Source organism: Aptenodytes patagonicus, chromosome W, assembly GCF_965638725.1.
Source record: "Aptenodytes patagonicus chromosome W, bAptPat1.pri.cur, whole genome shotgun sequence".
NCBI lineage: Eukaryota > Metazoa > Chordata > Aves > Sphenisciformes > Spheniscidae > Aptenodytes > Aptenodytes patagonicus.
This window is the reverse complement of record NC_134981.1, coordinates 16,426,798-16,447,384: the sequence shown is the minus strand read 5'-3', so window position 1 is coordinate 16,447,384 and position 20,587 is coordinate 16,426,798. Positions and strand designations below refer to the sequence as shown.

The 20,587-nt window shown below is 37.9% G+C and overlaps 1 protein-coding gene across 1 annotated transcript; it reads left to right on the top strand.

The window, feature by feature from the left end:
- Positions 1-988: 988 nt before the first annotated feature.
- LOC143172101 (NAD kinase 2, mitochondrial-like) lies at positions 989-16,497 on the top strand. The gene is made up of 10 exons (XM_076361352.1): positions 989-1,061; positions 2,592-2,673; positions 4,576-4,659; positions 7,028-7,164; positions 8,194-8,272; positions 9,886-9,981; positions 12,758-12,813; positions 12,897-12,950; positions 13,400-13,523; positions 15,803-16,497. The coding sequence occupies exons 2-10, from the start codon at positions 2,603-2,605 to the stop codon at positions 15,939-15,941; spliced, it is 840 nt and encodes a 279-aa protein (XP_076217467.1). The 5' UTR covers positions 989-1,061; positions 2,592-2,602; the 3' UTR covers positions 15,942-16,497.
- The last annotated feature ends 4,090 nt before the right edge of the window (positions 16,498-20,587 follow it).

The window sequence follows — 20,587 nt, the reverse complement described above, 5'->3', positions numbered from 1 at the left end:
ACCATGTGACGTCATGCTCAGTACGTAAACTGGGGAAAGCTGGCCGGGGGGGCCGCTACTCGGGGACTGGCTGGGCATCGGTCAGCGGGTGGTGAGCAATTGTACTGTGCATCACTTGCTTTGTGTATTATTATTATCATATTATTATTATCATTTTATTTCAATTATTAAACTGTTTTTATCTCAACCCACGAGTTTTTCTAACTTGTGCTCTTCCAATTCTCTCCCCCATCCCAACTTGGGGGGTGCGGGGGGTGGGGGGAGTGAGTGAGCGGCTGTGTGGTGCTTAGTTGCCAACTGAGGTTAAACTACGACAAGCCCTTAAGGTCTGTGACTCTTGGCTGCCGTGGTCACGTAACTAGTTTAACGAACTAGTGAATGTGAGCTGACTGGTGTGTATATAGAGATGTAACTAATGGAATGCTTATGAAAGCATGTGTGTCTACCGAGATAAATTTATAGCTTCTATTTGTATTACTCGAGCACTTATTGTAGTGATTAACTACTACAAAATTAATTTGTCTTACAGCTTGCCTTGAAGGGATCTAACTATGCTGGTCTACTGGAGCGGCATCACATTCATACAAAAAATGTGGAGCATGTTGTAGACAGTTTACGGTAAGAACGTATGGGTGTTGAGAATTTAAGTAACAGTGCAAATATCCATGGATTGTGTAAAACAATGAAAGAAAACTTTGTTACAAGTCCTAATAAAATAGGAATACTGAAAACAGGGTGATGCAGATGAACAGTCATTCCTGAAACAATTGTAATATGAGTTAGCTCAGTTCAGTTAACTAACACAGTGCATTATCATTTTGAAAACAAATGAAAGATGTAAAGGACTTGTGAGTGTCAAATGCTTGTAAACCAAATACCACTGTAATTAGTCCTTAATTTCATGTCAGTTTATTAGAAGGATGTGACAAGGAACAATATAGGACACATCAGGCTTTTTCCTGCGCTTTATAGGAACGAGAGGATAGAAGTTCGTCTTCTTAAACGTCGAGAATATAATGAAGAGACAGTGCGGTGGGCAGATGCTGTTATATCAGCAGGAGGTATGACTTTATGGAAGGGAAGTATTTGTTTCAGTATGTTTTCATAGATACATTTAAAAAAAATTGCAGTGTGTGAAGCATCTGGAGTTATGCACATCTTGAAAACAAGTTGCTGATCTAATTGTCAGAAAATATGACAAAATGCAATGGTTGTGACCATCCTCTCTTCCTCTAGTATCTAAAGCTGTAGCACTGAGAAGTGCATGGCAGTGCATGGTCACTTTGGAAAAGTTTAGTATTACCTTGTGTAAAACAGTATAAACTGTGGAATCTACTATAGTTTTCAACTGAAGAGGAATAAAATGCTCGCTGTCATGTGGTTATACATAGCCCTAAACCCTACTGTCTGGTTTTAGGTACGAGAGTGGAGACTAACATGCTACCTTTTCCTCCCCTTGCCCAAACTGTCTTGCTTTCACACTTAATTCCAGTGACTGGAGTATCTAGTTGGATGATACAGGTAAAAGTATGCAAATTCTGAGCAGTCTGCACCACTGCTTAGAGCTTTTTTTAATGAACCAACAGAGCAGCTAACTGGACTGATTTTTTTTAACGTTGGATTGCAGCAGTTCATTCAGTTTTACTTTTGTGATTTGCTGCGAATACTGCAGTGTGTTGCTAGACTCTAACTTCATGTTCAATCATTTGTGGCAGTTAGACTTGACCACTGGTCCACTTTGCCCTTAGCTACTGGTTACCACTCAGAATGGGTAGAAAGGGATGTGTGTTCATTCCTGAAGCATCCTAATATACTCCTGTAGACTTCAAAGAACTCCTCTAAGTTGGAGATTAAAGTGAGGTGGGAATATTTCCTCTGCCAGTTTGGCTGTGGCAACATCTGTCATGGTTATGAGGCAAGCAGCTGGGAAGTGGTACATAATCAACGGTTTTCAGAGCTTATATCTTGGTGCAAAGACTGATTCAGATTATAGTTGTCCTTCTGTTTAACAGACAGGAAAGAATATCAATATCTCAAGAAACCAGTGGCACTTAAAGATTTCTACTTCAACAGTTTTATCTGAGACTTATTTGGTCCCAAATAGGCATGGAAAAGAAGACCTTTAAATTGTGCCTTCTAGGAGAATGACTGAGATGGAACTGAAGTGATTTCAGTGATTCACAGTAAAATTTGGTATTGTTTCCTGTCTCCTGTGGCTTTGATTAGTGATACTTTCTAAATTTATTTTCTTAAAGAATTTATCTTACCAGCTCATAAACATACAGAAGCTTCCATAAATCTCTTTTCAAACTTGCTTCTGCTAAATTCAGTTGCCTGGGTGTGTATAGCTGTCAGATAAATAGTACTTTTTCCAATCACATTTGTTTATCTTTAATTCAGTTGTCACTGCTCTGCTTTAAAAGGTGTCAGTAGTTTTCTGGTCCCATTTTATTTTTGTGCAGTTTACCTGATCGGTTGTTGATACAAAAGCATGTAATGGTAATGCTGCAGTACATGTGAGACTATTTTGTTTGGGATACTAGAATGTGAAGTGAAACTAGCTTCTAACTTTTGTTTTGCCTTTTCTGTAGGTGATGGTACAATGTTGCTGGCAGCCAGTAAGGTCTTTGATAAATTTAAACCAGTTATTGGAGTAAATACTGATCCTGAAAGGTAAAAACACTTTTGGGAAAGCAATGCTTTATTTAATATCGGGCACAATATGCATCTGTTTTCATGATGCATGAGGCATGCCTGTGGCATTTGGCAGCATAAATGTCTGTTTTAGTGGATTATAGATATCAAGTTGAACCTGTTTTCTTAAAAAGTTTACACAATGAGCTATCCTGTCTCATCTGAGAGGACATTAAGTAATATTGGATAAGCATGACTGTGTTAAACTGCCACAGCTGTTTTCACACACCAATGTAACAGCACTTGGAGCTAATTAACTTGTATTACTAACCAGAAGCTTGATGCTAGAGATGGCAGTATAGAACAGTGACAGGAAAAGGGACTTAACAAAGCAACTAACAGTGTGGTGCTTGAACTTTCAGAAACTTTGTTTCTTTATGAAGAAGGTGAATCCTATTGGAAATCTGAATGAAGTTTGTTCTGGTTTCTTCATGTAAACCATGACAAACCTCAAAGGATGCTGCCTCCTCAGCTGATTAATGGCATTTAGCTGTCCTCTTATAAACACACAAGTTGCATCCACCTAGCCATAAGACTGATTTAGGCAGGTGGATGCAGTGTATTAGTACTGCCTGGTTGGTATAACCTTCAAATGGATGGCAAGTAAAAACTCAGAATTCACCAAGGCTCTGTCTGCTGAGATTTCCAGATTTAGGTTTCTGCTTCTGATATTACCAGTTAACTTAATCTTAGTAGATAAGAAAGTGGTGGCAAAAAAGTTTTAATTCTTTCCATACCTTATTCCTCTTCCAGAACTTTTCAAATGCTGTGAATAGATATTCTACAGTACTGTACTGGTTTTGGCTGGGATAGAGTTAAATTTCTTCATAGTAGCTAGTATGGGGCTATGTTTTGGATCTGTGCTGAAAACAGTGTTGATAATACAGGGATGTTTTCATTATTGCTGAGCAGGGCTTACACAGAGTCAAGGCCTTTTCTGCTCCTCGCATCACCCCACCAGGGAGTAGGCTGGGGGTGCACAAGAAGGTGGGAGGGGACACAGCCAGGACAGCTGACCCCAGCTGACCAAAGGGATATCCCATACCATATGGCATCATGCTCAGCAATAAAACTGGGGGTGGAGGTTGATGGGGTGCTGCTGCTTAGGGACTGGCTGGGCATCGGTTGGTTGGTGGTGAGGAATTGTTTTCACTTACATCACTTGTTTTTCTTGGGTTTTATTTTTCTCTTTGTTCCCCCCCCCTTACAATTTTTTTTTTAAATGTCTTTTTAATTATTAAACTGTTTTTATCTCGGCCCATGAGTTTTTCTCACTTTTACCTTTCTGATTCTCCCCCCATCCCACTGGGGGTGAGTGAGCAAGCGGCTGTGTGGTGCTTAGTTGCTGGCTGGGGTTAAACCAGGACAAGTATCAAGCCTGAATAGCAGGGTTCAAATAACAAAGTGCCTTCAAGTTATTAAATATCACTCATGAAAGGGGAACAATGTTTAGTCTTCTGGCTTTGACATGAGATTCTTTTGATCTTAGGCATGTTACTTACCTGTCTCGTATCACTAACTTGTGTGTAAATTGAGGAAATATTCTTTCTAACTTGCAAGGTTTATTAAGCTTGAATTCCTTGCCTAGAACTATAGTGACATGAACTATATTAGTATCTACGTATTCCTGCAGGATTACTAGCTGAACAGCCAGTTTTTAGGGGAAATGTGGGAGAAAGATTCTGACGTTTCACACACGTACGCCCCAGGAGCTGAGAGGTGTATTGTTGCTGATGTGTTATGTACGTAAGAATAATATAGGTTCATAAAGGTCGAAGTCTAGCTTTGCTTTATGTAACAGAGCTGCTTTTTTTTTTTTTTTTAAAGGGACCAAATCTTAATAGTTATACTGTCATTTTCATTGTCCTTTTTTGCTTCCAGATCAGAGGGTCACTTATGCTTGCCTGCAAGATATACGCAATCGTTTCCTGAAGCACTACAGAAGCTTTATTGTGGTGAGTTCAGGTAGGATTCACTGATCTTTGGTTTCTTAAAAAAAAATTATGATTGGAAAATACTTAATGATGTGCAGTACCTAAGGAGCAGATGATGCTTAGTAAAATCTTAATGCCTCAAATCGTGAATTCTGTGTAGATGCTTACAGTGTTGAAAAATGGGTTTGTAGTTGAGAGTGGGATTGGAATACAAAGGACAAAATTGACTACAGATTCCAGCAAAAAGACTTTTGGTATGATCTTCAATAATTGATTTTCTTTTCTGACTTAGCAAATACATAAATAAGGAACTGTATTCTTGTAAAGAATGTATTGGTTTACGTATTTTAACACTCAAAAGCACTTATGATGGGCCATACTAATAGAAGCGAGTGAAGCCTATACAGTTAGGAAATGGTCAGTGTGACGCATCTGGGGTTTTGTTGATTATGGTAGAGTGGCTTAAATTTTGTTACCGTATTAATGTTAAGTAAAGCTTTTCTTTATGCTGAAGATAGAATATCTAGTATTGAAAACATCAAGCTTAAAATAGAAGAATTTCCCTTGAATTGAGAAGGAAGCAATTTGAATTTCAAAGGACAGACTAGGAAAGAGTTTTTTCAATAATTCTTAAAAAGAAACGTCGTTCTGTGGTGTATTAACATTCCAGGATACTTTTTTGATGGCAAACCATCAACCAGAAACAAGTCATTCACACGAAAATATATTGCAATTGGTTTTTTGTTTATACTTCTAGGATATTTAATTTGTAGCTTGAAGTGTAACTATTTGTGCCATAGAAAAATTCTAGAATGAGGTGAATACAGTCATCAGGATTATTATAAATAACTGAAGGGGTTTCAATAGGTATTACTAAATGAAAAGGTACCTTCAAATCAAATATTCTGAGACTTAGAAAACAGAAGATTTTAACTCTCCATCATGCCAAGTTGTTTAGGTAAAGCTGGTAGTGCTGATGCAGGTAACCTCCCTTGATACTCTAGCCACTTCTAATGTTTTGTTGGATGTTATGTTGTATTGTTGTTGCTGACACTCTTCTTGTTGCTCATTACGGAGCTGAAGCCTCACCAGAGTGAAACAGAAAGGATCTTCCTGGTTATTGTTTCAGAATAATGAGAACTGATATTCCTAAGCAAGGACCTGAATGGGTGTTTGACTTGGCAGTTCTCGGATTTATTTGGGCCTAAGGAAACTTTAAAATGGGTGGGTAACTGGATCAGCCTGTCTGAAAGAGCTTTTGGTAGCTGAGTTCCATAAGGATGGTGAGGTGCCAGAGACTGGAAAAGGGGGATTGTCTTTTCTCCTTGTCCTTATCCTTGAAGTGTGTGTCAGCCACTTTAGTGCAACAATTTGTGTAAGTACTTATCTTGTCCCATGAAACAACCAACATCATTGATTTATAAAGGACAAACTATATCAGACTACCCATGTTTCTTTTTTTGATGTAAACAGTGTAACAGAATCTCAGAATAGGGTACAGTCCCATTTTCTAATTTTACAGGGGTTTTGACGTGAGTATTGTAAGGAAGCTAATGACAATGAGGGAAAACTAGTAATGTATTCACATAAAGTGTAAGTCTTCCTTGCTGTAATTTTGGGAATCATGTAAGCTGGTTACTGTCACCTGGATATCAACAGTATGAACTGGGAAAAGGTGTGCTCAAAACACTTCCTTGTAATTTACTTTCTTAATCAAAACTATTATTACTATTTTTTTATACAATATCTAAATTGTAAGAAGAAAAAGGAATTGAGATCTTCTCTAGGAAGAAATGGAAAATCTGGATGATGTAACAGCTTAAAGAAGAATGCCTTTTATATCCTTCTCTTTCTTAATTTGAACTCCTTTTAAGCATCCTAAAGTTCCTAGGCCAGGAGAGATTCTTAAAATGAGGATACTTGTGGCCCTTATGTATAAAGAGGTGGATAGAGCTGCTTTTCTGGATGTCTGCAAATGCAAACAAAAGATGGTAAAAATACAGCATGTATTGCTGTATAAATTCCTGAGAGCTTATTGTTCTCAAACTCATTGCATCGGTCATGAATTCATAAGTTAGGATCACATGCCTAAAAAGATGGGTTGTTATGTATAATGAAATGTTTGTAGACTACTTTTGGCCAGTGTCCTCTTACTTTACACATATAAAAAAGCATTAGGTAGCAAATTGGTAAGTGTAAAGTATTTTACATTTTAGTATGATTAACTTTCTAAATTTAGAAGTGATAGTGGAAGCTATAAAACTTGAAATGTGACTTCAAATATATTTTTAATTTTTAATCTTAAGATGCTCTGCTTTGAGAGTGAAGACTCTCTGATCCTATCTAATTCTGTAACGAATATTTCAGCTACTGATACCAACTTCTTTCTCTTCTCTAAGGTGGCAGTGGCGGCAAAGAATCCGACTGTATCTTGAAGGAACTGGTATTAACCCTACCCCTGTAGACTTACATGAACAGCAGCTAAGCCAAGAGCAACACAGCAGGGCTCACATAAACGAAAGATTCCAGGATCAAAGTAGGTTAAAATCTGTGATGAGAATAATCACTTTGCTATGATAACTTGGAATAGGAGATAAAGACTTTAAGAGTTGAAGTATTTGAAGTCTGGTTGCTATATTTGAGAGGCAGGGAGAGATGGTTCTCGTTAGCTGAAGACCCAGACTGTTCTGTGTGGTGGTTTTTTTGTGTGTGTGTTTTTTTTTTTTTTTTTTTTAGAAGGGAGTATTTTTAGTTTCTATATGTTTATTCTGGACTGTACACTTAGAACTAGTTTTCAGTATTAACAGTTAATTTATAGAGGTGTTTTTAAATAGTATTATTTGTTGGCAAAATACCTGAACTCTTTTAAAATGGTATATCTTAGGGTTACTATAGACACTTGGGGTTACCATGTGAACAATTTACCATGTGTTTAGCTGCTCCACACTAAAAGTGTGTGCGCGTGTTCTTAACTTGTGCTAAATTTGAGGTAGGTTACCTCACAATTGAAAAAGCTGTCACAGACTACCTACAAGCAAATGAGAAATTAGAAGTTAGAATCTCTTCCTGGGTAATTCCTTGGTCATCAGATACCTTCAATCCATCGTAAAGAAAACAGTTGAAGATGCATGGTTCTATCCTAAACCTGTGCCTAGCCCTGCATTTCCTCAGTGAGAAGTCCTTAGTCAACATGATCAATTTGTTAATCCCCCTTAATCACCCTGTGGTATAAAGTTTAATTCTTTGAACTTTATCAGAAATGTCTGTTAAGTCACTATCAGTGAATTTAACTAGGTTAGAGTGACAGAAGACTTCAATCTGTCTGGTTGCCCATGAGTTTTTGGGGAAAGCAATGTCTGAAAATAAGTGTCATTGCCTTATTGACCTTGGTTCAAATACTTGTAGTCTCCAGTAAAGGAAAAAGTGAGTCCTTGAAGAAGATGGAGCACTAGGTCTAGAATGCAAACCCAGGCGGTAGAGCGTGTCCTCCAATGAGTTGTGAATTGTTTTTGAAAATGTGGGTTTTAGAGCCATGACTTATAACTGTTATATTTAATATCTGCAGGATCTGACATTTCTGGTCCACATCTTTTACCAGTGAGAGCACTCAATGAAGTCTTCATTGGGGAATCTCTTTCATCCAGGTATTTTTAATTGTTTGCTGTTGCGGCAAGGCACAATTGACTTAATTTCTTTTTATGACATTGCAATGGGCAATCAGTGATGGGATGTCTTTGCTGTCAAATTTCTGTTCTAGTCCATGAATATATAACACTGATTGCTGATTACAAAGTGTATATTCAGAGATTTAAGTGCAGTGATGTTAATTTCTGGTTTTCCACCTTCCTGTCTGGCCTTTCCATCTTTCATTATTCCTGGCTGCTTGCTTGCTTTTTCATTGTTTTATTCCTTTCCTGGCTAGTTCTTACATAATCAAATACCTTCAATTACCATCTTTACAGTGGATTGAAGATTTAAATATCAGTCCTTAAACTGTCTTCTCTCCTGCATCTCTTCTTAAATATCTTTTCATAAGCTTTTAACATGACCAAACTGAACTAGTAACTTCTCCTTTCCCTGCCTCTCTGTTGTTAGAGGCAAATGTATCAGCCTGCCTTTGGCTGAAGCTTTGTTATTGTGGGAAAATGTCCAATGCTTATTTCTTCTCTTTAAGAAACCAGTTTGTATCAAATCCTGGTACTGCGTTATCTGGGATACCTTTTGACTGTCCTTTCTGTCCTGAAGATCAGTGCATTTCTGCTAGCCAAACTATAACAAGAAGGATGTGGGGAATGTGATTGGGGCTGTGGGAAAGGAGTTAAAACATCCTTAGTCAGGACTTGGCTAAACTTTTACTTGTATTTTATATCCCTTTTCCCTTTATTCTGTGTGTGTGTGGTTGTTTGGTTTTTTTTTTTTAACTTTAGAGTGTAATGTAGTCTTGTGTTTGTACAGTGCCTGGGACACTGATTGCTGCTGGAAACAGTATAAATGTTCCATGAGTGCATCTGGACTGCAACCTCAGACTGGCAGAAGGAATTAGTCTGAGATACAAATTTTGCTCTCTACTAAATCAAACCTAATTTTATCAAGATTCTAAAAAGTTTCTTTAGCATACAGTGATAGAGGAACACAAAGCTGCTTTCTAACGCTTTACAATAGCCCTCTACTTCTGAATGTCACAAATACATTGTGGTCTTTGGTTTCAGTATATTTGAGAAGCATTGGGGAACACAGTGCCTGTAGGAACAAATCTCTAGTAATAAATTTTGTGTTAATAGGACCTTACTCTTGAAGACTTAAAAAATGATGTTGGAATTCCTTACCTCTTAATGTTCCCTGATGTAATTTTATGAGACCAAATCACAGCATAAACACAGTTTATGTGATAGTTCAACAATTATGCAAGGAAGGTAATGTATTTGTAGTTTCATTTATAAGTCCAGCAAACCCTGCTTTGTATACAAAGTTATTCCCATGAGAGTTCTTTGCGTGGCATTTAATTCGTAAAAGTAGCTGCAGAAAAAACTGCCTAAAAGTTCATGCTGCAAATCACTTTTGTCCATTATAAAAACTGCTATAAAACTGAATCAAAAGTGGCTGCCAAATTGGAAACACTGTACAAAGCCTGTAAAATTGTCATCCAGATTTGAAGCTAGCCCCTCAAAATGTTTGTGCCTGATAAGGCTGTGTGTTCTGCCTTATTCGGGGAGAACTTTACGTCCTGCAAATCCAGTTTTAAATTCTCGCTTGATAGGGCCTCCTATTATGAGATATCAGTTGATGATGGTCCTTGGGAAAAACAGAAGAGTTCGGGGCTTAATGTGTGTACTGGAACAGGATCAAAAGCATGGTAAGTACATGTTGCTACTTTGATATAAAATATTGTTTCAGATAAGCAAAATAGATTCATCTAGCTTAAGCATTTTGTCCGTACTGAGACTCTCTTGGGCTATGGGTAAATCAGTGCATGTCAGTTATGTCCAAATATTCTCATTGTCGGTATGGTTCAAAGCTGTCTCGGGTGTATGAGAAGAGCAGAGCACCCCTTACTTGTCGGTATGGAAAGAAGAGTTGAAAGGATGAGGAGCTGAGGCATTGAGACAGAAGTTTAACTTAGGTGTAATTTTGGTGAGAGTTGCATGTCCCACGTGGAGATGAATGGTTGGAGGTGGCAAGGGAAAGAGACTCTTCTGTCTGACTTGCAGAGCATATTGGGGTGGTGGTGTCTGAACTACTCTTGTTGGCTAAAATTAAAATATTTAGATGAAGTAGCTTGGAAAACTCTTATAAAAAAATCTAAGCTCTAAGAAGAATTGGGAAAACGTGTACTTGGAAACAGTATTAAGTGTTCTCTGGTGCATCTACTGTCCATTCTCCTTCCAAGCCTCTTTCAAACTTAATTGAAAGGGCACAGTCTCTTTGCCAAAATATTCCCCTTAAACAAAGACGGGCATATCTAAGCGGAGCTGTGCTAGCTTAATCAAAGGGGTAAATCTTCTTAACTTCAGTTTAAACAAGCTGCAGTACTGCATGTAAGTCTAATCAATTTAGTTTTGAGGTGAGGTGTGTACAGTGAAAGCCTCTTTCATTTGGAAATCTGGCTGTGCTTATAGTTTAAAGTTGTACAACAGGCCCTGGATTTATGTGGCAAGCTAAGATGAACTAAACCCGAAGCTTTTAATGAAATTAAAAAATGAATGTTCATGCTGTAACCATGGTTACTGGGTTTTAATTTTCTTTGTAATTCAGAATTTTGTATTCAGTCAGTGTAACTTGGTCCTGGAGGCTGCCAAAGGATGAAATTGGCAGACTGCTAGGGGAACTTCCCTAGTGTTCAGTACCTTGGGAATGTACAGTCTTAATTCAAAGCTGTTCTTATGCATTTCATTTGATTATACATTCTGTACTGAGCAATCCCAGAACCAGGGACCAAATTCCAGAATTGCCCATCTTCATTGCTGTAATCAGTGTGTACTGCTGGACTCTTCTAAACTGAGGCCAAGCCTCAGTGGGGTGATCTTCCTTAGCCTGTGGTTTAGGGGCTCTCCTGGGATTTCAGACCTCCTCAGCCTGAGATGTATTTAAATGTCCAAGTGCTTCCTTCAGCTGTCAAAACTTGCATAAAAAGATAGGTAGTTGAGAGAGAATGATTTCAGACTGTGCATCTCCTTTTCTCCTGAGCATCTGCTCAGGCTTGCAGGTAGGCAATGAGTGTAAGAGGAAGAGCTTTGAACAACCACTCTCAGCAGCTCTGTAGTCTGTTAGGTTGTTGCGGTTTAACCTGGCAGGCAGCTAAACACCACACAGCTGTTTGCTCACTCCCCACCCCCCCAGTGGGATGGGGGAGAGAATCAGGAAAAAAAAAAAGTAAAATTTGTGGGTTGAGATAAAGACAGTTTAATAGGACAGGAAAGGAAAATAATAATAATAATAAAAGAATATACAAAGCAAGTGATGCACAATGCAGTTGCTCACCACCTGCCAACCGATGCCCAGCCAGTTCCTGAGCAGTGGTCACCCCTCCCCCGGCCAACTCCCCCCAGTTTATATACTGAGCATGACGTCATATGGTATGGAATATCCCTTTGGCCAGTTTGGGTCAGCTGTCCTGGCTGTGGCCCCTCCCAGCTTCTCGCTGGCAGGGCATGAGAAGCTGAAAAGTCCTTGACTCTAGTGTAAGCACTACTTAACACACCAATGTTTCAGTTGTTGCTATCAACATTATTCTCCTACTAAATCCAAAACACAGCACTGTACCAGCTCCTAGGAAGGAAATTAACTCTATCCCAGCCGAAACCAGGACATAGATGTATAGTGGATGTCTGTTGCAGTCTGATGTATTTTACTGCCACAACAGAAGTGCTGGGCTAAGGATTGTAAGCTCTACTGAGACCTGGGCAACTGAGATGTTCACAGTACTGCTGCACAGAGGCTGTGATCAGTACCTAATCCCTTTTGATCTTGGGTACAGGAGGGAGACTTTTATTGGAGTTTAGACTTGGTTCAAACTGAGGCTTTATGCTGACTTGTCATGCGTCCAAACATGGCAAATGCAAAAGTGTCTGATCTAACGGTTCCTTTTCTATATACACTGATTCTTGTGAGATTCAAGCCCACACCTTATAGTATGGACAGAGAGGCATAATATTTGTAAAGAAGTGTTGGGTCCCATAAATTAGAAATAACAGAAGGAATTAATTAGCAAGAGGTGGATAGAAGGGATAAGAACACACACAATCTGTGGAACTGTCATGTTTCAGTTTTTTTTAAGTCGCCAATTATTGGGGTTTTAAGGCAGGAGGATTATTGATAAGGAGACTATACCCTGTGTATCATGCTTTTCTTTCCCGAAGACTTTACTTAATGGATTAAGGCTTACAAAACCACAGGTAGATGTCAAATCAAGAGTTACTTTAAGGCTTTTTTTTTTTTATAAGAGACTGATGTCAGGTCAGTTAATAGCGGGCTCTTTTTTTTCTTCCTGTTGTGGAACCTAGTTCTTCATCTGTATGCAAGATTTTTTCTTTTGTGTGTGTGTGGTTTGTTTTGTGTTCTCCCCCCCCCCCCCCCCCCCCCCCCCCCAAATTGTATTGCTTAGCAAACAAGACTTCTACTTCTCTGCCTAGGTCCTATAATATTAACAAGGTAGCAAATCAAGCTGTTGAAGAGATCCTTAAGATTGGTGAGTGAACAGTGCGGCACTACTGGCTAAGTTTATATAAAGATACTCCTATCTAATTGGGGCTCTTTCTCTTGGCTCAACAGCTAAAAAGCATGGAAGCTTGAATATGCCATTGAACACAGAACTAGTACAAAAAGGTTAGTGAAAAAGGCAAGATTTCTTTAAGGTATCACAACTTTGACCAGTTCATTTTGATAGTGCTCTAATACTTAGCACTACTTTCAGTATTTTAGTGCTCTTGCAATATTAGTCTTTCTTACAAACGTTATTTAGTAGGCACATTTGAAAAATGAAAGCACTTATTTAGATTTTCATTTGTATAGATCTTCAGGAGAATTTCAGTTCTAAGATTTGAAACACTTAGTACTTAATCATATGAAGAGAGCTGGTGAGTGTTAGTCATGCAATAGAACTGAAAAGAATCTTCTGTAAAATTAAATTATTGTGAAGGTGAAGGCTATCAAACATCTGGCAAGACTCAATATTCCCTCTCAGTAGGGAAGCTGCTCTTTTCTGGAGGAATGTGTGTTTCTGAGAATAACTAATTTTCTCTGGAAAAACTAATGGCCGATTTCTCTATTTACAGTAACAAATGATTTCAATGACTCCCTGCTCTACAGTTCAGAAGAACCAAAGATGTTTTTCAGTATTCGAGAACCTATTGTAAACAGAGTTTTCTCAAGTAGTTGGCAGCGTGGCTTCTCTTCAAAGTAAGTGTTGGCTGCAGCAGTCACTGAAGAGTTATTTCATTCTGTGTATTTGTCGAAGTATGAGTAATTCAGGAGTTTCACTTGAAGTGTTTCAACATCCAGTTTGTGTTTTGAGGGGCTTTTGAGTATTGTTCTCATAAAAACAAGAAGAAAATGTTTCCAAGTTGGGTTATGCCTTTTTAATGTTTGATCCATGCACAATCTTACAGAATAAAATAATCTCACTGTTCCCAGGTTTGGGTGTGTGCTACTTCCCCAAGTATGAGACGGGCATTGACAAACTGGAGTGAATTCAGGAAAGGGCCACTGAGATGATTAGGGGGCCAAAACACATGGTGTATAAGGGAGAGACTCAGGGTGCTTTTGTTTAGCCTGGAGGAGACAAGACTAAGTAGGGGGAATCCAGTTGCTGTCTTCAGCTACCTAATGGATGGTTACAGAGGAGGCTGAGTTAAACTCTTTTCAGAGCAGAATATGAAACAGCCACCATGATTTTATAGGATGTAAGATTCTGATAAAAATAAAAGGAAAAACTTTTCACAGTAAGGATGGTCAGGTAGTAGGTTACCCAGAGATTGTGCTATCACTGTCCTTGTAGATATTCAAAACTTGATTGGGCAAGGCCCTAAGTCTTTCAAGTAAGGCCTGCTTTGAGTGGAAGGAGACTCAAATTCTATTCCTTTTGAGCCACATCAGTGTTACAAAAACATTTTATGACCTGGTAATAAAGGACATCTCTGTCTACTAGGGCTAAATATTATGGTATTAGAGGCCTACTGTGTAGGAGTCATGTCTTTAAATGTTTACTGCTTCTTAGTCATTTTGATCTGGGAGGTCTCAAGGGTGAGAAAATCTTAAGAGATTGTAAGAGGAGAGGCTAAAATAGGAGCAAATAATTGCATTTTCACCCATGGGTTCTACAGGACTAAGTCTTGTCTTATTTGGAGTCCTCAGCATGGGATATACTGTAAAAACTATACTGGAGCAACAAATGTTTGCATACCTATGAGGGATATCTGCCCATTTTTCCTTTTCTGAAGTAGAACTTGCTGCCTGTCACAGTTGGTCTTTAGCTCTTGATACTATAGATATCCCCTCTGTTGTTCTTTATCTTTTTTTGATATAGTAGCTGCCCAGAGTGAAATGGAGTGGAGCATGCCTCCATGTTGTTCTGCAGTGTCCAGACTTGGTTGTTTTAGTGATGCACAGACCAATTAAGCTTTGACACTGTGGCCATGCTTCCCAGCTTTCCATATTTATGAAAGATGTGTCTTCATGAAAATTTAAGTCACTGGATAATTGTTGATTAAACTGGAGATCAGAAGATTGTCTAGACCAAGGCCTAAGTCAGGAACAATCAAGCACATCCATGTGAGACTGCAGTCTTGCAGCTGCTCTGGCATCACTACTAGTTCCCATCTAGCAATATGAAAAAAGTTTGGAGAACTCTTTATTTAATGGTGTTTTCACTTTCTACATATTTGAAAGGATAAATCCCAATGGTTGAGTTAATTTTCCTTTTGAAGGTAAGTGAAGAATATGTTTAGCTTTATTCTGTCTTATCCAGCTGTAGAAGAGCTGCCTTAAATTTTATAAGCTTAAATTTATTAGCTTAAAGATATAGTAGTCAGACTCTAATATTGACAGTAATATGCTGCCATACCTATTCATGATGTTGCCTGGCAAGCATTCTGACCTTCAAATTGTGTTTGAAGTGACTTTCCCTTCTCTGTGAATGATTAATGTAACAAAATAGACTATATTAATATCCAAATTATTTGAATCTCAAGCATTGCTAGTTGAAACTGCATGTTCCACTTAACATGAAGGCCATACACTAGAATTGTAAATTAATATAAAACTTTTCTGTGAAAAATTAAGCAAATCACTACTAAATGGGACCATCAGTAGCTTGCTTTAAAAAAAAACAAACCAAACCAATAAAAACAAAAAAACACCTAAACTGCAGCTTTCAATATCAAGTGTTATGTTACAGGCTGTTCTCAGACTCTTAGAGTAACAGTCTCCATTTGAACAGGTTCTTCAGTTCTCTCTGGACTCTTTGCTACGTCTATACAAAGTACCGATAGGTTAGGGGATTCTAGTGCTTAGTACTATGCTAAATTCTTCTCTAAGCATGCTCCTGTGTGATTAAGCATTTATTGACCCATGCAAAGGAATGTCCAAGAACCAGTCTCATTGTTCAGATAAGTGCTTGTGTGAAATACCTAATTTTTTTTAAGCTATTTTGTGAAAACTTATTTTTTGGGTTTTTGCAGAGTCTGTGTCCGTTCCCGTTGTTGGGATGCGTGTATGGTTGTAGATGGAGGAACATCTTTTGAGTTCAATGATGGGGCGATAGCTTCAATAATGATTGATACAGAGGATGCACTGTGCACTGTTCTGCTGGAAGAATGAAGGACCCTAGTGTCTTCTACTGAAACAATTCTGGATCCAGAGAGGGAATTCCTGGAGATAGACAGTACATCACAATGCTGCATTAAGTTGGAAGTTGGCTTTTTTGGCTACAAGAGCATTTGGAGGAAGCTTGAGATGCTTTTCATTCCTTCAGTTGGAGAAATCTTAGCCTGATATTTAAGCTCCTTTTGCATCTGGTGTAAAGGAAATATATCTGAAGTCTTACCTCAGCATTTTTAACCCGTAAGGCAAACATGAAAGAACATCTTTTTAAACACAGGTAGATGGGTTCAAGTATTAAGTCAGTAGCATTAAATATTCAGATGTACAGGTTTTTTTAGTAACAGTCTGGGACTGATGAAACTAAACACCTTCATAAATATACTTTTGTAGAAAAGTTGACTGTCAATCTAGTGATTTGATGCAAGGATATATAGATTTTTGGTAAATCCTGATGTTGACATAATTGAAAAGCATACAAAAGGTTTGTATTTCCATTTCTAAAATTTTACAACTCTGTAGTCTCATACAACTTGTGAAATGTGGTGGTGTTTTTTTTTTTTTTCTCTTCCCGTATTTTTTTTCTACTTTGTAGATTTACATCAAAAGTAAAGTCTGGTTTAATATCTAGAAGCTCTTTTCACGTCTTGAATGAGGTAGCTCTTACATTTTCTCTTTGGATAGAGATGGACTTGAAACCCAAGGGTTTTCTTGAGCCCTTTAATAGGACTATAAACTATAGAAAACGTTGAAGAAAGATATACTCCTTCACTGAATGGATTAGCTGGCTAGCAGGTGTTCAGTCACAGTAGCATATGCAGGTGGCTATCATTAGGAAAGATATTTGACCTTAAGTTGAATGGTTTGGAATTTTAGGTTCTGAGTTCCTTTAACTGAAGAAGAATGGGATGTGCTGGGTGCTAGTTAGTAGTTGGAGCTCAAATTAATACCTATGTCTCCCAGTTTTCCAAGTAAGAGTTTAACTTCTCCAGAAAGTTTAATTTTCCAATCCTATGCTGAATTCTACTGATATTTAATTGGCAACAAATTAATTTTAATTTTATATGCCTCTGATTGTGTTGCAAGTTGATAATAGAAGAAAGCTCTGATTATAGAAGAGGAAGTGACTTTTTAGATAACGTTTTAGAGAAAGTGTGAACTTTGACTGCCTTTGAAAGTTTGTGCTGATTAATGCATAGATGAGAGGGCAGAATTTGACAAAATGAAGACTACTACAGCAGGAACTCTTCTGCTACATGACTTGAAACAAATGTCTTTTGTCCTGTCTACTACAGGTCTATTTCCAAAAGTGAGTTTTCAAACTACTTTTGAGTGAAGAGACTTCTGTAACAAATGTTCTCAGGTCTAATGGGGATGTTCTCCAGTGTGGCCAATCTGTATTTATTGCCAATTTGGTAGTATAGAACAGATTAGTTACTGTGGAAAGATTGTATGAGTACTAGAAGTTGATATTTAACTTAGTTTTCTATAGTAGAGCAAATACAGCATTATCTTGTCAATCTGTTCTAAGCTTTTTTTTTTTTTTTAGAATAGTTTAGTTCCAGTTGGAAGGGACCTACAACAATCATCTAGTCCAACTGCCTGAGCAATTCAGGGCTGACCAAAAGCTAAAGCCTGTTATTAAGGGCATTGTCCAAATGCCTCTTAAACATTGACAGGCATGGGGCATCGACCACCTCTCTAGGAAGCCTGTTCCAGTGTCTGACCACCCTCTCTGTAAAGAAATGTTTCCTAATATCTAGTCTGAACCTCCCCTGATGCAGCTTTGAGCCATTCCCACGCGTCCTGTCACAGGATACCAGGGAGAAGAGATCAGCACCTCCCTCTCCACTTCCCCTCCTCAGGAAGCTGTAGAGAGCAATGAGGTCGCCCCTCAGCCTCCTTTTCTCCAAACTAGACAACCCCAGAGTCCTTAGCTGCTCCTCATAGGACAACAGAATCCTCATAGGATTAATTAAATTTAGCAGGGTGTAAGTAACACTTAAGTCACTAATCAGCTTGTGCCCCTTACAAAGGGGTTAATGGGCAACCTACTTTGTGAAATCTGGAGTGGAGAAGTGATGGGAGATTGGAGGATACCGGATAGTCTACTGCTTCAGTTTGTAGCCTTCAGTTTATGCCTTAAATTACTTCAAGAAAAAGAGTAAATCTTTGCAGCACAGCACTATTGTAAATTCTTCTCCCTATACACAATGTAACCCCATACAACTTTTCTTGCATTTAATAAAGATCTAAGGAATTGCTATATTGGACAAAATGACTGATGGATGGGAGAACACTTTCCCTGACTTGCCACCAACTTTGTGTCATGGGTTAAAAAAAGGAGTGTCTAACAATGGTGGTTTAAAGAACAGGGTATCACCAATACATGTAAGCATTCAGACTGTGCTTTAAAACCCTGTACAAAATTGGGATAGTATGGCTATCTGAAATATGGTGCTGCACCTTACCCAGAGGACTTCCACTATCTATATATATATAGTATATATATATATAAGTATATATATTTCCTAACTGAAAAAGTTAGTTGGTAGCTCCAAGAAATCCATACCAAAAACTGCCACATAGATAAGTCTCTGTATTTTACCTATGGAAAGAAAGCATGAAGGCTTAGAAACCATTATTTAAAACAAACTGCATAGTAAGGAAGTAACTGCAAGAGGAAGCTGAGCACATGAAACATTTTTGAAAGCTGAAATAATTGATACATGAAGCTGTCTTGTACCTTAAGTTTTAAATTTTTATTACATAATGTATAAACACTACTTTTAAAAAAAAAAAAGCAAAGAATGACAGGTCTAGTTTAGCAGAACACAGAATTGTGGACTGGCACTAAATGAAGAGACCATGGATTTGATTCAGCAGGTAGAAGAGGTACAGAATTCAGTGCCAGTCCAGGCAGATTAAATCAGTGTTAAACCAATGCTCAGTCCTGTCACAGAACACTACCAGGTAAATTGTCTGTACTGCAATCCTTTGTAATAAAAGGATCCTTAAAGGATTCTACAGTTCTTTAATTAAAAAAAGGTAGTTGCTTACTGTTTATCTACTAGATCTCTGAATCATCCTAGTTATTTAAATCAAGCATTCACCAGTAAATGCTTCAACAGAAGTGCAGTTAAATACAGACACAAAACCAGTAGAGGCCACTCATGAGTAGGTCAGGTTTCCATTTTCTTAAGTAACAGGAATTTAACTGTGAAATCTCTTACTAAGCCCTAAACCAGATCATACTTTGGGTCTCTAGGGCTTGAAAACATTGCCTTTTAGTCTCAGTATCTTTGAGGTATGCACCCTGATCAGACTAATCGGTCTCCATTAAAACATTACAGCACACAAGTATATCTAAATAAGTAGGGGACAGAGTTTCTGCTATAAATTTGTCTATGCAGGTATTCAAGGACACTTTCAATACCTAAACCTCTGATCTAACACAGTGGTAAAGTCCTAGGAAGTCATAAATTGGTGTTACTGGCATTGGTGGGGTGTGTGTTTTGGTTGTTTTTGTGTTTTTTTTGTTTTTTTTTTTTTTTTTAATCTTAACAGTATATTGACTAGTGTACTAGACAGAGGCACATAAGCCATCCTTAACTGGTTATAGATGGATTAGGAATAACTGAAACACCCTAGTCTCTGTGCAGCCAACTTTAGAAAGATTAGTCTTTTGCATTTTTACCTTTAGACCAGTTTTGCAGATTATTTTAGATGTTAAGAGCTTTATTCTGATAGTTCCTGAACTTACCAAGTTTTGAAAGAATATTTGGCTACTTTGATTTTCCCCTTCTGGTCTGCAATCCAGATGACTCAAGCAGATACTGTAAATAACTCAATCTGCAGTACACTTAAAAGCTGAAATGTACGCAAACAGTGATAGCTTGTTCAAAAACCTCCATTAGTGTCACATTTTCCTAGAATTGAATGGTCTGATCAAATCCATTTCCTCCAAATTCTGTTTCAGAGTGAATACAAAAACTAAAGTAGTAAATAGTAGTAGAAGCAAAAAAAAAAAAAAAAAAAAAAAAAAAAAACCAACAAAACCCTTTATACACTTCTTCCACCTATAAAAGATCAGTTTACATTTTGGGGAAATGCTACACCTATGCAACAGCCCTACAGTAATGCTGTAGTGTAACCTTAAACATCCATGAATAAATTCACCACTTCCTTACTGCAAGCACATTCATGCCCTACCTGTGCTTACAGGGTACAAGTTTTGCCCTAGGATTTCTCAACTAATGTTTATACCTGCTGGAACATTCCAGGGTTATGCAGGAGGACACTGATGATGACTTTAAAAAAAAAACAAAAAACCAAAAAACCCCCAAACACCACTAACCACCACAGTCTAGTGTTAAAGTAATAAAATTATACTAAAATGATACTAAACATAAGCTATTATAAAATAGTACCAAAGGATCTATTCCTTTCATTGCTCTTATGCTGCAGTCCTAGGTTTTGTTGTTGGTCTGATATCTAGAACCATTTGAGCCCTCCTCCTGCAAGACTTCTGCCAATTTACTAGTTGCAGTTGAAAGGTCTTAGTCTTTAAAGAGAACTTTTGTAAGAAGTTTTATCTGAGATCACATTCAAACTCACAGAAGCTACGTTAATGTTCTGTAACATTT